This window comes from Myotis davidii, unplaced genomic scaffold (assembly GCF_000327345.1).
Source record: "Myotis davidii unplaced genomic scaffold, ASM32734v1 scaffold125, whole genome shotgun sequence".
NCBI lineage: Eukaryota > Metazoa > Chordata > Mammalia > Chiroptera > Vespertilionidae > Myotis > Myotis davidii.
In genome coordinates, this window is record NW_006299390.1 from 901,910 (window position 1) to 915,665 (window position 13,756).

The 13,756-nt window shown below is 38.3% G+C and overlaps 1 protein-coding gene across 1 annotated transcript; it reads right to left on the reverse strand.

Annotated features, from left to right (window-relative positions):
- Positions 1-616: 616 nt before the first annotated feature.
- On the reverse strand, positions 617-12,525 carry DUS4L (dihydrouridine synthase 4 like). The gene is given in 7 exon segments (XM_015571244.1): positions 617-1,110; positions 1,814-2,040; positions 3,029-3,151; positions 4,212-4,329; positions 7,210-7,331; positions 12,393-12,468; positions 12,471-12,525. Coding segments are annotated over 7 exon segments (951 nt in total). The 5' UTR covers positions 12,508-12,525; the 3' UTR covers positions 617-862.
- Positions 12,526-13,756: the final 1,231 nt, after the last annotated feature.

Genomic DNA, 13,756 nt, shown 5'->3' on the forward strand with positions numbered 1-13,756 from the left:
TTGGAGGAATCAGCCTCTTTGACCGGTGCTTCGGGCTCCCGAGTGCCGACTTCCAATTCCTGAAACTGTGGTTTGGGTGGCAGGCGTCCTTAATGGAGTTTTCTGATGGCGCTTCCTGGGGCCCGGCGGGAGGAAAGGGCGCGGAGGGGAGGGCTCGATAGGGGGTGCAGGTTCTGCAGACGCGTTCGAAACGGACTCCTTTTCTGTTCAGGCCCTTTTAGGATAGAACCGGTTTCACTGTCCCGAAATAACCAGTAAATAGAAGGGTCGGGATTGGGTAGCTGAGCAACGTTTTGTTCTTCTGAGACTGCGGAATATTAGAGTGAAGACCTACTCTGTGTTTTACTGCGCTTGTCCCTGGGCTGGGAAGAGGCAATCAACTTTAGGGTGCTTGCAGACTGATAGGAAAGGGAAACAATGTAGGCATGGGCATTTTCTTCCTATGACCATGTCCCAGGATTACATTATACTTGTATTTTAAAATGTTATGTATTTATTATTTTTAAATTTTTCAGTTACAGTTGACATACAATATTGTATTAGTTTCCAGTGTACACCCATAATGAGACATTAAATAAGTGACCATCCATATAAATCTCAGGAAGTACACTTTGAATTTTCAATTTGAACTTTTAATCTAAGCCCTGAATGCATTCTATATAGAATGTCTTGTTCCTTTTCATTTTACAGAGGTTGGCATTTGTTTTGTCATTTCTCTGCACTTTTTCTTATTAAAAACATACTTCATGTTAACTTACAGATAATGAGTCATACTTTTAGTATTAAAATAAAAAAATTTATTTAAAAATGTTAAAAACACAATTCCTTTAAAGTACATATTAAAACAACTTAGGAAGTCCAATCACATCCCATAATGGTCCGTAAGGTAATCTAAGACTGCTGATGTGCTTGACAAAGCATTAAATACTCTTTTTTCTTGCCTTGAAGTTATCTTTTCCATCATGTACATTAAATGTTGATGGAAACACATGTACGGAGTTCCAAGTTCAAGAGCAAGGTCAACCCAATCCCAGATACATTTCAGGGGGGTTTCCTCATATCCAGCAAACATGGCTGGGTTTGCTAAGAGTCCTCTTGCAACCATCACACCTGCAAATTAAAGCATAGAACATTTATCCACATATTAAGAACTCATAGTTACAAGGTCACACCCAAACAAACCTAGAATATTAAAAAATAAAGTATATTACAAGGTTTCACAATACCCTGATATTAGTCTGTATAATTCAATTATAATACAATTTTTTGAAGTTTCTATAAGTTTAAAGGCAGTTACAGATATTTTTTATTTTATTAAGACTTCTACATTAAGCAATTAATCTTTAGGTTTTCTGTTAAGGGTAAATCCAAACTGTCATAAATTGGGCTTGCTTGAAGTTAAGTTTTATCTGCATTCTCCCACCTAGCAGTAGGTATCACAGGGTTTGGTCTGCCAGTAATTTAAGGGGATAATGAAACTGCCTAGAAGGCTGAGGTTCTTTTGGTTCCTTTGACTACTCTTGTGTTCGCTCACTCTCAGTTCTAGTCTAGTGTTCTATTTTACTAATAGGCTATCTGTAAAATTCTTAACTAGTCTTTCACTGGATATGATGGTGGCAGTAACAAGAATGACTTTACCTCAACTAATCTACTGTTTCTAAGCATCATTTTAATAAATTGCTTAGCTTTAACCAACACAAGAGAAAAATATAGTTCCAATTTAAAGAAAAATAATGAAAACATTAACATTATTCTCCCACCCCTACTTTTTTTGCTAGTCAAAAAGACAAAAATTCAAGTACTTCTTTCTTACCATCTGTCCCAGTAATATGGCACACTTTTTCTGCTTCTTTTAAGCTTCTGATGTCTCCATTAGCAATAACAGGTATAGACATATTTTCCTTAATTATTTTAATGGCTTCATAGTGAACTGGCTGATGTCTTTCTTCAACAGTTCTTCCATGGACTGTAATCCAGGAAACTCCCGTTGCTTCAGCCTTTCGACAAAGATCCACAGTTCTTGCAAGATCATCATGGATCCTATAATTTCAAAATTATAGCCATCTTTTTATAGCACAAATCAAAGCTAAAATTAATAACTAAATAATATTTCATATAAGACATTATGTAATTTTTCTACATCATATTATCACTATACGCCACTATCAGTAAGGGTTCTTTTGCTCAGGGATCAGTTCCAATTTAAGATTTCAAATGTAGCTATTTCACTATTGGCAACAATAAGATGACAAGTTTTATCTTACCTAGTGCTCCTCCCCTTTGGCTTTCGAAACTGAAAATGTCAGCCAAATACTACACACATGAATTGAAAGATGCTATCCTAATATTTGCTTGTGTATGCCCATTCCTCAAGTGGGAGAATATAATACTCATTTATCTTGAAATATGTTTTTAACCTATCACCAACAAACTGATTCCTGGTTTATTTTATTTTCATTGTGAAATTTTAATGCAAATACCATTCCTATTTTCTATCTACTCTTGGTACCAGGATTGTATCTTAGCATTAATTAAGTAGTACATAGAAAAAGTTAAGGGTTTCTTTTTGAGGAAAGTTTTTAAATTTTTTTACAAAATTGATTTCAAAAAAAGGGAGAGAGAGATAGAAACATTGATGAGAGAGAAACATCAATCAGCTGCCTCCTGCATGCCCCACACCGGGGATCAAGCCCGAAACCTGAGCATGTCCCTGACCAGGAACTTAACTGGTGACCTCCTGGTGCATGCAATGGCGCTCAACCAACTGAGCCACACTGGCCAGGCTAGAAAAAAAGTTTTTAATAATAAAGGGATGTTTTCATTTCTGTTAAACAATACAAAGAGGAAGTTGCTCTGGATTATATATATAAATACTGTATATATCCATTTACTAAATATCTTGTTTCAACATTTCTATACACCACCTATAAGTTAAGGATAGAAAGACAACCCTGCAGCCCCAAACAGAGGAATATTCTTTTATTTCCTAAGTAAAGAACTATCTGTCAACAGATTAAAATATTTTTACCTTATTTTAATAGATACTGAAAATCTGGGATTTTCCACTTGATTTCTTACTTGTTTCACCATATCTTGAACAAGCTCTGGCTTGTTTATTAAGCAAGCTCCATAACCGTCAGCCATTGCCCACCTTTATGAAGCAAACACAACAACAAATAAACTGTAGTTGAAAAAGAAGATACATTTCTAAAGGCACTGTAAGTGCATCTACTATTTCTCTATCTAGCAAATCTTGAATGGAATCAAATTTTTACAATTCATAGACCCAACATTTCTAAGTGGACCAATTTAAGATGAGGAAAACAGGTTCCCAGATCAAAAAGTACTTAGGAAATAGTTTTCATTGGCAAGTCAGAGAGTTAAATTACTATCCATTCAACCAAAACAGATTTAAGTACTTGTAATTAATTTCAATTATTTCAGATTTTTTAAATTCCAAATTTGATGTTTATTATACATAAGAGGTTTTATTAGTCTTAATAGTAGAGAGATGTTTGGCTTATAGCATTCCAACACCACTAAATAGCTTATTTAACTCTCCTAATGAGTGTACAAATATGTCTAATCTGATTTGGATTATGCTGTATTTAAAAACTTGATTTTATTATTTGGACACATTTTGAATTATTGTCAGATAATCTAGAACAGTGTCAGAAACATAGGGATATTGTCAAATTAAGTACATCCTACAAATACACAGTTATTTAGAACCAATCAAATAATTGTGGTATAGGGGAAAGAAAGGTAATTATAAGAAGGTATTCTTATAAAGAAAATTAATTAGGAGAAAATAAGTGGTAAGCTCCCAAATCATAGAACCATAGTTTCTAGAGCACATATGTCTGACATGACAGTAAAAATACATTTTAGAATTTGCTATAAACATCAGTGTCTCATATAACTACTTATGCATGAGGTTCAAGGCAGATCCATACTTTAAAAAATTCTAGTGGTGAGGTAAGATAAAACAGCTGTCAAGGGTTTCTATACATTGTTTTAGCCATCAGAAAATATCTCTGCATGTATGTTCCTAAATAATCTTTCCCTGTTTTTTTCTTCTCAGAGCCTAAGTGCTTTAACTCTATTTTCTTTACTTTTTAATTATTGGAAAACTAGAAAGATAGTTTACCATGTTCACATAGTTTTTTCTAATCTTTTTGAAAATTCTTCCAACTTCTTTTGAGCTTTACCTCTGAGGGCAACCACAGTTAATGTCTATTCCATTCGCATAAGGACAGACTAAACGAGCAGCATCAGATAAAAGTCTTGCATCATTAGCAGCAAACTGAACAATTAATGGGCAATCACCTGATAAAACAAATAGCTCAACATTAAAATTCACAAAAACCCACATACACACACGAGATACCAATATAAAATAACTATTTTTAGCCTAAGAAGTATCTGTCCAAACAAGGGAGCATTAAAATAATTTAAAACATTTTAAATAAAAAGCAATTCACGTTTAGTTCAAATTCAAGTGTAAGGTTTGATAAAATGAAAGTACAATACTGTTGACAAACAGACCCTTTTCCAAAGGTGAGAATTAGTTACTGTATTCCAGAACAATTTTTTTTTATACTGTACAGCCCCCTTCAGTGCTCACAGCCCAAGGGTAAGGAGGCTGGGCAATGGTTTGAGGCTGCAACTTCCTCTGGCATGGGTCCACTACGAGAGGCCCACAGACAAGGGCCCCCCATAAATCATGATCATGCATTATTCCAGAACAATTTTATGTGTACTTGTAAATTTTTAACCAATGTGAACATTCTATGTACATTGCTACAATGCTTTTTTTTTTTTTTTTAACCTGATGTGTCTGGGAGCTGTACTTAGACTTATTTTCTTTTCAGTGGCATATTCCACTGTATATAGATGAACCACATAGTGTACTTCTAGATTGTTTTTCGTTTGTGGCTATTGCAAACAATGTGATGAGGATACTCTCACATGCTTTTGTGAGTACATTCAGAGGGTAAATTCCTAGGTGTATAACTTTTGGACAAGCATCTAACATTTGATAGACCTTACAAAAATTTCTTTCAAAACAATTTACCAACTGTGGGGACCCTATTCAAATGCTCAAGGTCAATTAGAGTGTGAAGGGCCTATTCAGACTACACCGGATGTTCAAGGCCATTCTGAGTGTGGGAATCTTAATCAAGTGTTCAAGGCTAAGATGCTATACACAGGTGCAAGAGCAAGGCCACAGTAATCTGTATGTACACTGCACAAGTGTGCCCTTCTATAACCCAAAAGACTGAGGTCACTATTTGGCAAGAAGCTTCTTTTGTGTAAATAGTATAAAATGTTAATGACCAACAGGCAGCATGTGGATGCTCAGCTAATGGCTGTAGGTACAGAGGCTACTGCTGCTGTGTGGGAAAGATGTACTGTTACCTAGCTGGGGCACGGTTACTGTATGGGACTTTGCTTTGAAGAACTGTTTTGTTTAGTGGCTCCTTGTTAGCAATGGCTACTTAACCACTGGCTCCCACAATAAAGACTCTTTTATATACCCACAACTTCTCATGGCTTCTCTGTCATCGAATACCTGGCGTTCAAGGAGGTCCAGCCCCTGGCAGAGGGGCTTGGACCCAACAGTTGGCCTAGTGGAGCAGAATGAAGGAACTGAGTTCCAAAACAAACATAGATACATACCAATATGGATTAAATTCTTGTTTTCTTATAACTTATCCTATGTTGTATATCCAATAGTGTATATTTTTCTTTCTGGGCTTTCCATATTCTTTGTACATTTTTATATGCACAATTTTTCTTTTAGTTATTCCTTTTCATTATTAAATTTTTTTATAAAATAATGAAATTAGCTCTAGCATAAATATAAAATATCATAAACATTTTCCCAATTTTAGTTTGTTTTTTGAGTATATTTGTGCTATTTTCTTACATATAAAAGTTTAAATTTTAATACAGCCAAATACATCAGAACTTTCCTAAGTTTTAAAGGACAATTATTTTTTTCATCTTTGGGTTAGTGTTAAAACTCTGCATAGATATATTTTAATTTTTCTAAAGACTTTTTGAGGACTACCTGTTTGAGATTTACTTGGGTGTTTGCCAAAAATGCAGATTTCTGGGTATCACCCTAGTTCCACTAATTTACAGTGTTATCTTGCGATCAGAAAATTTGCCTTTTCCTGAGGATGTAGGGTGCTTTCCCCTTTGTAACTCAAGAGAGTTATAGAACTTCACTTAAACATTTTCTTATGGTTCTAATATATTTTCAACACTGCACTAGAAACTGTGGATACGAATCAGTAAGAAACAGTTCCAGGTCTCAGGGAGCCCACAGTCCAGGAGGAGACATAGGTATTCAAAGAGGAAAGTATAACACAGTAGGATTAAGTGCAACATTTAAAGACTGTGCTTCAAAGAAATAATACGAGTGGAGGGTGATTAGGAAAGTACCTTAGCCACAAAATTCCAGAGCTACATTAAGAAGCGTAAACTGTTGTTTGCCAGAGAAATAGGGATATAAAGGATAAGCATGGCTGAGAAGGAGATTCTAGGTAGAGAAGTGTGAGAGAATAGAGCATGGGCCTTAAAATAATTTAGCATTTGTGAGTAATAAAGTCAGTGGGCTCTGGAGAAAAACTAATGGAAAATAAAGAAAGCTGAGGATGTATTCAGAGGCTAGATCATGAAGAATGTTACATATTATTCACAGGCGCTAGAATTTTACTCTTTGGGCCAGTGGGTCTCAATCTTTAGCAAGCTTCGAATCATCCGGAAGGCTTAGAGTTTCTGATTCAGTAGGCCTGGAGTGGAGGCAGTGAATTTTCATTTCTAACAAGTTTCCAGATGCAGCTTATCTTGCTGGTCTGGGGAATCACACTCTGAGAATCACTGCTTTAGGCAAAAAGAGGTTTAAGAGAAGTGATCAAGTTTACATTTTAGAAAGGTCACTTTGGGTTGTTTGGAGGATAGTTTAGATTGGGACAAGAGTGGGGGCGGTGAGAGAGGAATCTAATAGTCTCGGTGAGAGAATGTGGGCCCTAAGGAAGGCTTAGTGTTTTGTATACCATCCAGTTTGAAGACACTCAGTAAAAATGTATTTTACAAAGACTTACTAAAAAACATTAAATACTAAAAGATTCAAAAATAAAATCTCTGAATTGGGATTTTAAAGTTTTACCAAGTCAACAAACTCTGAGTTTCACATACCTTGGTTTGTGGTAAATTCACTGTCTCTGGCTTTTTCGGATCTGACAAAATCAGCAGCCACTATCATTGGTGTGTAGCACAGATCACAATTGTACTTTCTTACCAGTGTTCTAAAAGCTAACCTGTAAAGGGATAAAACTTTAATTAGACATTTAGAAATCACCCCAATCATACGTACTTCCAAGTTTCATTTAGTTAACTATTAAATATTTATTAGAGGAAAGGTCTATGTATTGGAAGATGGAGATGGACTTTCCCCTGTACTTCCTGCTTAGTATAACTAAAAACCCTGGATTTTATATGTAAAAAAAAAAAAAAGAAAATTTCTCAAAGGTGGAGAGAAGAAAACAGGCAGGCTAGTTACCTCAGGACCTGAGGAATAACAATGGTGAGTTTCTTGGGTTTTCTTTTTACCTCAAATATCCCAGACTTGGAGTTGAAGAAGTTGGCAACTTGGAAATACCAATATATGCAAACAAAAGAGCCTCTACAAGTCTGCTCTCCCTAGCCAAACAGCCAGGAAAGGATCAGCCTCGCAAGACAGAAAACTGTACACAATAGCAGCTCAGCTCCAGCCAAACACCAAGAACAAACAACTGTGGTTTCCCCTCCACAAAGGTTGAGTGGGGAGCCTAGGTTTCTACCTTTCCAAGGCTGTGACAAGGTTCTCCAACACCCCGCCAAGGTAGTACCAGAAAAGGCCAGGCAGGTAGCTGGGACTTGAATCCTTGCTGGCAAGTAACAAGGTGCCTTCGGTGGTATCAGTGGGGACCTCATGGGGAGTCTGGACTTCCTCCTCCCTCCCCACAGGGATTAGTATCAGAGCATGCTTAGAGCAGAACCAGGACTTTCCTCACTGCCTAGGAGCTACCAGGTCACCCACTCCATGCGCACCTGGAACTCTCCCCGCTGCTCAGCAGTAATGAGGAGCCCTTTGCCCTCAGAGTGTCAAAGGAGACCAAATGGGGAACCCGGACTTCTAACTCCATCTGATTGTAATGAGGTGGTGCCTCATCTTTCCCTGCTGTAGTGGTGTCAGAAAAACAACAGTTAAAACAGAAGGTTCAATACTCAGAATCAATGTAATCTACCATTTAATAGGCTAAAGAAAAAAAATCATGGTATTAATCAGTGCAGAGAAAGCACTTGACAAAATAATACTCATTCATAAAAAGAACTCTCAGTAAAATAGGAGACCTTCCTCAACTTGATAAAGAACACCCACAAAAAGTCCTACAGCTAACATTATACTAACAGGCAAAAGATAGATTACTTTCCCCCTAGATTAAGAACAAGGCAAAGATGTCTGCTTTCATCATTCTTATTCAACACAGTGCTGGAACCTCTAGTCACTGTAATAAGACATGATCAAAGGCATATGATAGAAAGGAAGAAAGAAAACTGTCCCTATTTGCAGATGACATAACTGTTTACATAGATAATCCCAGAGAATTTATCAAAAAACGCTCCTAGAACAAAAAGTGAGTTCAAGTTACAGGATATAAGATTAACATACGAAATCAATTTTATATCTATGTACAAGCAATTAACACATGAACACCAAAATTAAAAGTATAATACTATTTACAATCACTCAAAAAGAGAGATATAAATGGGTGTAAATCTAACAAGACATATACAGAACTCACATGCTGAAAACAACACAAAAGTGATGAAAGAAATCAAATAAGATCTAAATAAATCTTGACATATTGTGTTCATGAGTTGGGTGACTTAGCATAATAAGGAATTCAATTCTTTCAAAGTTGATATGAATATTTAATGTCATTCTTGTGAAAATTCAACTAGATATTTTGTATATATAGACAACTTCATCATAAAATTTACTTAGGACAGCAAATGACCTAGAATAGCTAAACAATTTTGAAAAAGAAAAATAAAGTGGAAAACTCAGTCTACCTGATTTTAAGATTAATTATATAGCTAGCTATAGTATGGTATTGTTGGAGGAATAGACACATAGATTAATGGAACAGAACAAAGAATCCAGATAAAGAGCCATACAAATACTCCCAATGAATTTTTGACAAAATACAAAAGTAATTCAATAGTGGAAAATAGCCTTTTCAATAAATTGTGCTGAAATAATTAGACATCTACAGTAAAAAAACAAAAACAAAACAAAACAAAACAAAACTTAACCTAAGCCTCACACTTACAAAAAAGTAACTCAAAATTGATCATGGACTTAAGTGTAAAACATAAAGCTAGAAGACTTTTAGATAAAAAAATAGGAGAAAATCTGTAGAATCCAGAGCTACACAAAGATGTCTTACACTTCACACCAAAAGCACAATTTACAGAAGAAACTGATAAATTAGACTTAATTATTAAAAAAAACCTTTTGCTTTGCAAAAGACAGTTCATTAAGAGGATGAAAAGATAAGCTGTATACTGGGAGAAGATATTTGCAAACCATAAATCTGATGAGTAGTACCTAGAATACATAGAGAACTCTCAAAACTCAATAGTAAACAAAAACTCAACAACAAAAGAACAAACAACCTGATTCAAAAATGGGCAAAGGACTTGAAAAAACATTTCTCCAGAGAAGATACACATGTAGCTAAAAGCACATGAAAAGAAGCTCAACATCGCTACAGAAATACACATCAAAACCACAGTGGATAGCGCTTTATATCCATTAGGATGGCTATAATAACAAACAAATAAATGCCTTAGTTAGTGTGGCTCAGTTGGTTGGGTGTCGTCCCATGCACCAGGAGGTTGACGGTTCAATTTCGGGTCAAGGGCACATGCCTTGGTTGGGGGTTTGATCCATGGCAGGGAGCATGAAGGAGGCAGTGATCCATGGTGCACTCTCACATCGATGTTTCTCTCTCTTCATCCCCCTCTCCCTTCCTTTTTCTCTAAAAATCAATAAACTATTCTAAAAAATAAAACAAAACAAAAGGCAAACAGAAACAAGTGTTGGTGAGGATGTTGAGAAATCAGAACTCTTGTGCATGGCAGATGGGAATGTATAACGGTATAGATGCTATGAAAAACAATAAGGAGTTTTCTCAAAAAACTAAAAATGGAATTATCATATGATCCCACAATTCCACTTCTGGGCATATGCCCAAAATAAATGAAAGCAGGTTTTCAAAGAGATATTTACACATCCATGTTGATAGCAGCATTATTCCCAATAACCAAAAGATGGAAGCAATCAAGTGGTCATCAATTAATAAATGAATAAACAAAATGTGATATATATGTACAATGAAATGTCAGTCAGCCTTAAAAAGGAAATTCTGATATACTAGAGGCCTGGTGCATGAATTCGTGCACCAGTGGGGTCCCTCGGGCTGGCCTGTCGGATCAGGCCCAAACTGGTTCTCTGACATTCCTCCAAGGGTCCCGGATTGCGAGAGGGTGCAGGCCCGGCTGAGGGACCCCACCGGTGCACGATCGGGGCCAGGGAGGGACACGGGAGGTTGGCCAGCTGGGGAGGGACCACGGGAGGGGTCCAGGGCATGTCTGGCCCATCTTGCTCAGTCCCCATTGGCCGGACTCCAGCAGCAAGCTAACCTACTGGTTGGAGCGTCTGCCCCCTGGTGGTCAGTGCATGACACAGCGATTGGTTGAGCGGCCTTAGCATATCATTAGCATATTACGCTTTGATTGGTTGAATGGCCGACTGGACACTTAGCATTTTAGGCTTTTATTATATAGGATGCTACAACATGCATGAACATTGATATTATGCTAAGTGAAATAAGCTAGTCTCAAAAAGACAAATATGGTATGATTCCACTTATATGATATATATAGACCAGTCAAATTCATAAAGGGAGAAAGAATGGTGGTTGCCAGAAGCTGGGGAAACAGTGAATGTGGAATTTATTGTTTAATGGGTATAAAATTTCAGTTTTGTAAGATGAAAAGAGATTGATGTACAATGTGAGTTTACTTATTCTGAACTGAACCATACACTTAAAAATGTTTAAAATGATAAATTTTAAGTTTGTATTTTATCACAATTGGAAAATTAAAAACAACTCAATAATAAAAAAGTAAACAATCCAATTAGAATATTAGCGAAAGATATAAAGAAACATTTCTTCAATAATATACAAATGGCAAGTAAGCACATGAAAAGATGTTCTATGTCATCAGCCACACAAGAAATGGAAATCAAAACCAAAATGAGATATCACTGCAAACCTATGAGAATCTACACTAATAAAAGAGAAACATGCAAATTGGTGTCACTACGTTATGCCCACCAGCCAATCAGAGAGACTATGCAAATTAACCCAACAAAGATGGCAGTTAATTTGCATATACAGGTGTGGAGTGAAGACTGAAGACTGAAGACTGAAGCCAAGCCTCGCTGTGGCCGCAGTGGAGAAGCCTAGCTTTGAGGCTTGGATTCTCCACTGCGGCCAGACCAAAGGCCTGGGTTCCGGGTGCCGGAGGAAAACCAGAGCCAGCAGCCAGGGGAAGGAAGACCTATTGCGTGAATCTCGTGCAACAGGCTTCTAGTGGCTAAAATAATAAAACAGTGACATTATGAAAAGTTGGTGAGGAGGAGAAACCAGATCCCTCATACATTGTTGGTGGGAGCATAAAACAATACAGCCACTCTAGAAAAGTTTGGCAGTTTCTTAAACTAATTAAACATATAACTACCATATGACCCAGCAATTGTAGTCCTGGGGATTTGTCCTGGATAAATAAAAACTTCTGTTCATACAAAAACCTGTGCAGAAATGCTTATATTTATTTATATTCATTTACTATCAATTATATCATTATAGGTAGGAGTTATAAGCACTATTGTTTTTAAAAAATGTTTTTATTGACAGAGGAAGGGAGAAAGAAACATGGTAAGAGGGAGCAACATTGGTTGCCTTCTGCATGCCTCCTACTGGGGGTCAAGCCCGAAGCCTGAGCATGTGCCCTGACTAGAATCGAAACAGCAACCTCTGGGTGCATGGGAGGATACTCAACCAACTGAGCAATACCAGCCAGTAGAGCTTGGAGAGGTTAACTGTTTACTCAGTGCCATACACATATTAGGCAAGTGGTAACACCAGGACTCAAGCCTTGATCATGATCCAAAAGCTAAGTGTTGGAAGATGACATGTGGTGAGGTGGCTTTACTTTTAAAAAGTAAGAGCATAAAAAGGAAATCACCATGTAACAATACTTACTTTGAATATCGAACCATTGGGGCGGAGACTTTTACCAGCTGCCCAGAATGAAACAGTTCTATTGGATCTTTTTTCTTTCTTGACATATTGTGGTTTGTATGCAGTCATTCTTCATGAACACAAATTTGTTTCAAATCTGGGGGAAAAAACCCCACAATCCATTTACATAGAGAAAAGGTACTTTTATTAGATGAATTCCTATCATTCTAACAATTTCAATTGCCAAGAACACACATTTTTCATCAGGCCAGTGGGCTTCGAAGTCTTTTTAGCTTCTTTTAGTCAAACTCCCTGTTGACGGGAAAATTTGCATATTCGCCTTTTATTATATAGGAGGATGTTTAAATTAACCTTCTTACATACTTGATTGCTCTGTTAATTTATCAGCATTTATCTTGGGAGAAATCTAGGTGAATAACTAATGCAGATGTAGCAGCGGAGATGAGAACTTGATTTTTTTAAAAAAATATTTTTATTGATTTCAGAGAGGAAGGGAGGAGAGAGCGATAGAAGCATCAATGATGAGAGAGAGCCACCGATTGGGTGCCTCTGGCATGCCCCCTCAATTGTGATCTAGCCCCCAACCCGGGCATGTGCCCCTGACCACAATCGAACCCGGGACCCTTCAGTCCCCAGGCCGACGCTCCATCCACGACGCGCCAAACCGTCCAGGGCAAGAGAACTAACTGGATTTTACAGCTTCAGCACTGTTGGTTGAGATACGGAGAGCCCATCCGTTTGTAATATGAGTAAGTTTGGCATCGCTCAAAGCACGTGGCTGAAACTGAGCGGAAGCAGAAAAGCAGGTCTGATCTCCTGGGCGAGAGGACAGAGACCGAGTGCACTTGTTCTTTCCTGGGTCGGTCCTCCTTCTGCACCGACTCCCGGCTCTCCCTAATTCTCACTACCCACCCCGGCAGCTGGCCTTCCCGGCCTTTCCCGTCTGCCTTAGCTCAGGGCTGAGAATCGGGGCGTGGGACAGAGAAAGCTGGGTAACTAATCTCTAACTCCCGCCAGGTGTGCCCGGGGAAAGCCGGCAGGGCTCCGCCAGCTGTGCCCGGGGAAAGCCGGCAGGGCTCCCACAAACCCCCGCTCTCCTCTCCGGCCTCCAAGGGGCCCTCGTTCTGAGGTTAAATACTTGCTTTAGCGATAAGCGCTGCGGCCACGTCCCGGCGCCCACCTTCTCTGCGGCCCGGGAACCACAACAGCCCTCGCGGGGGGCGCTGTCCGCGGGCTCCGGCTTCCCGGCTGCGCTGGGACCCGCAGGCTCCCGGAAGGACCCGTCCAGCTGCGGCCGATGGAGCCAACTCACCCCGCAGGTCCGGAGCCGTGGGCGGGGCGGAGCGGGTGGCGGTGGGAGTGGG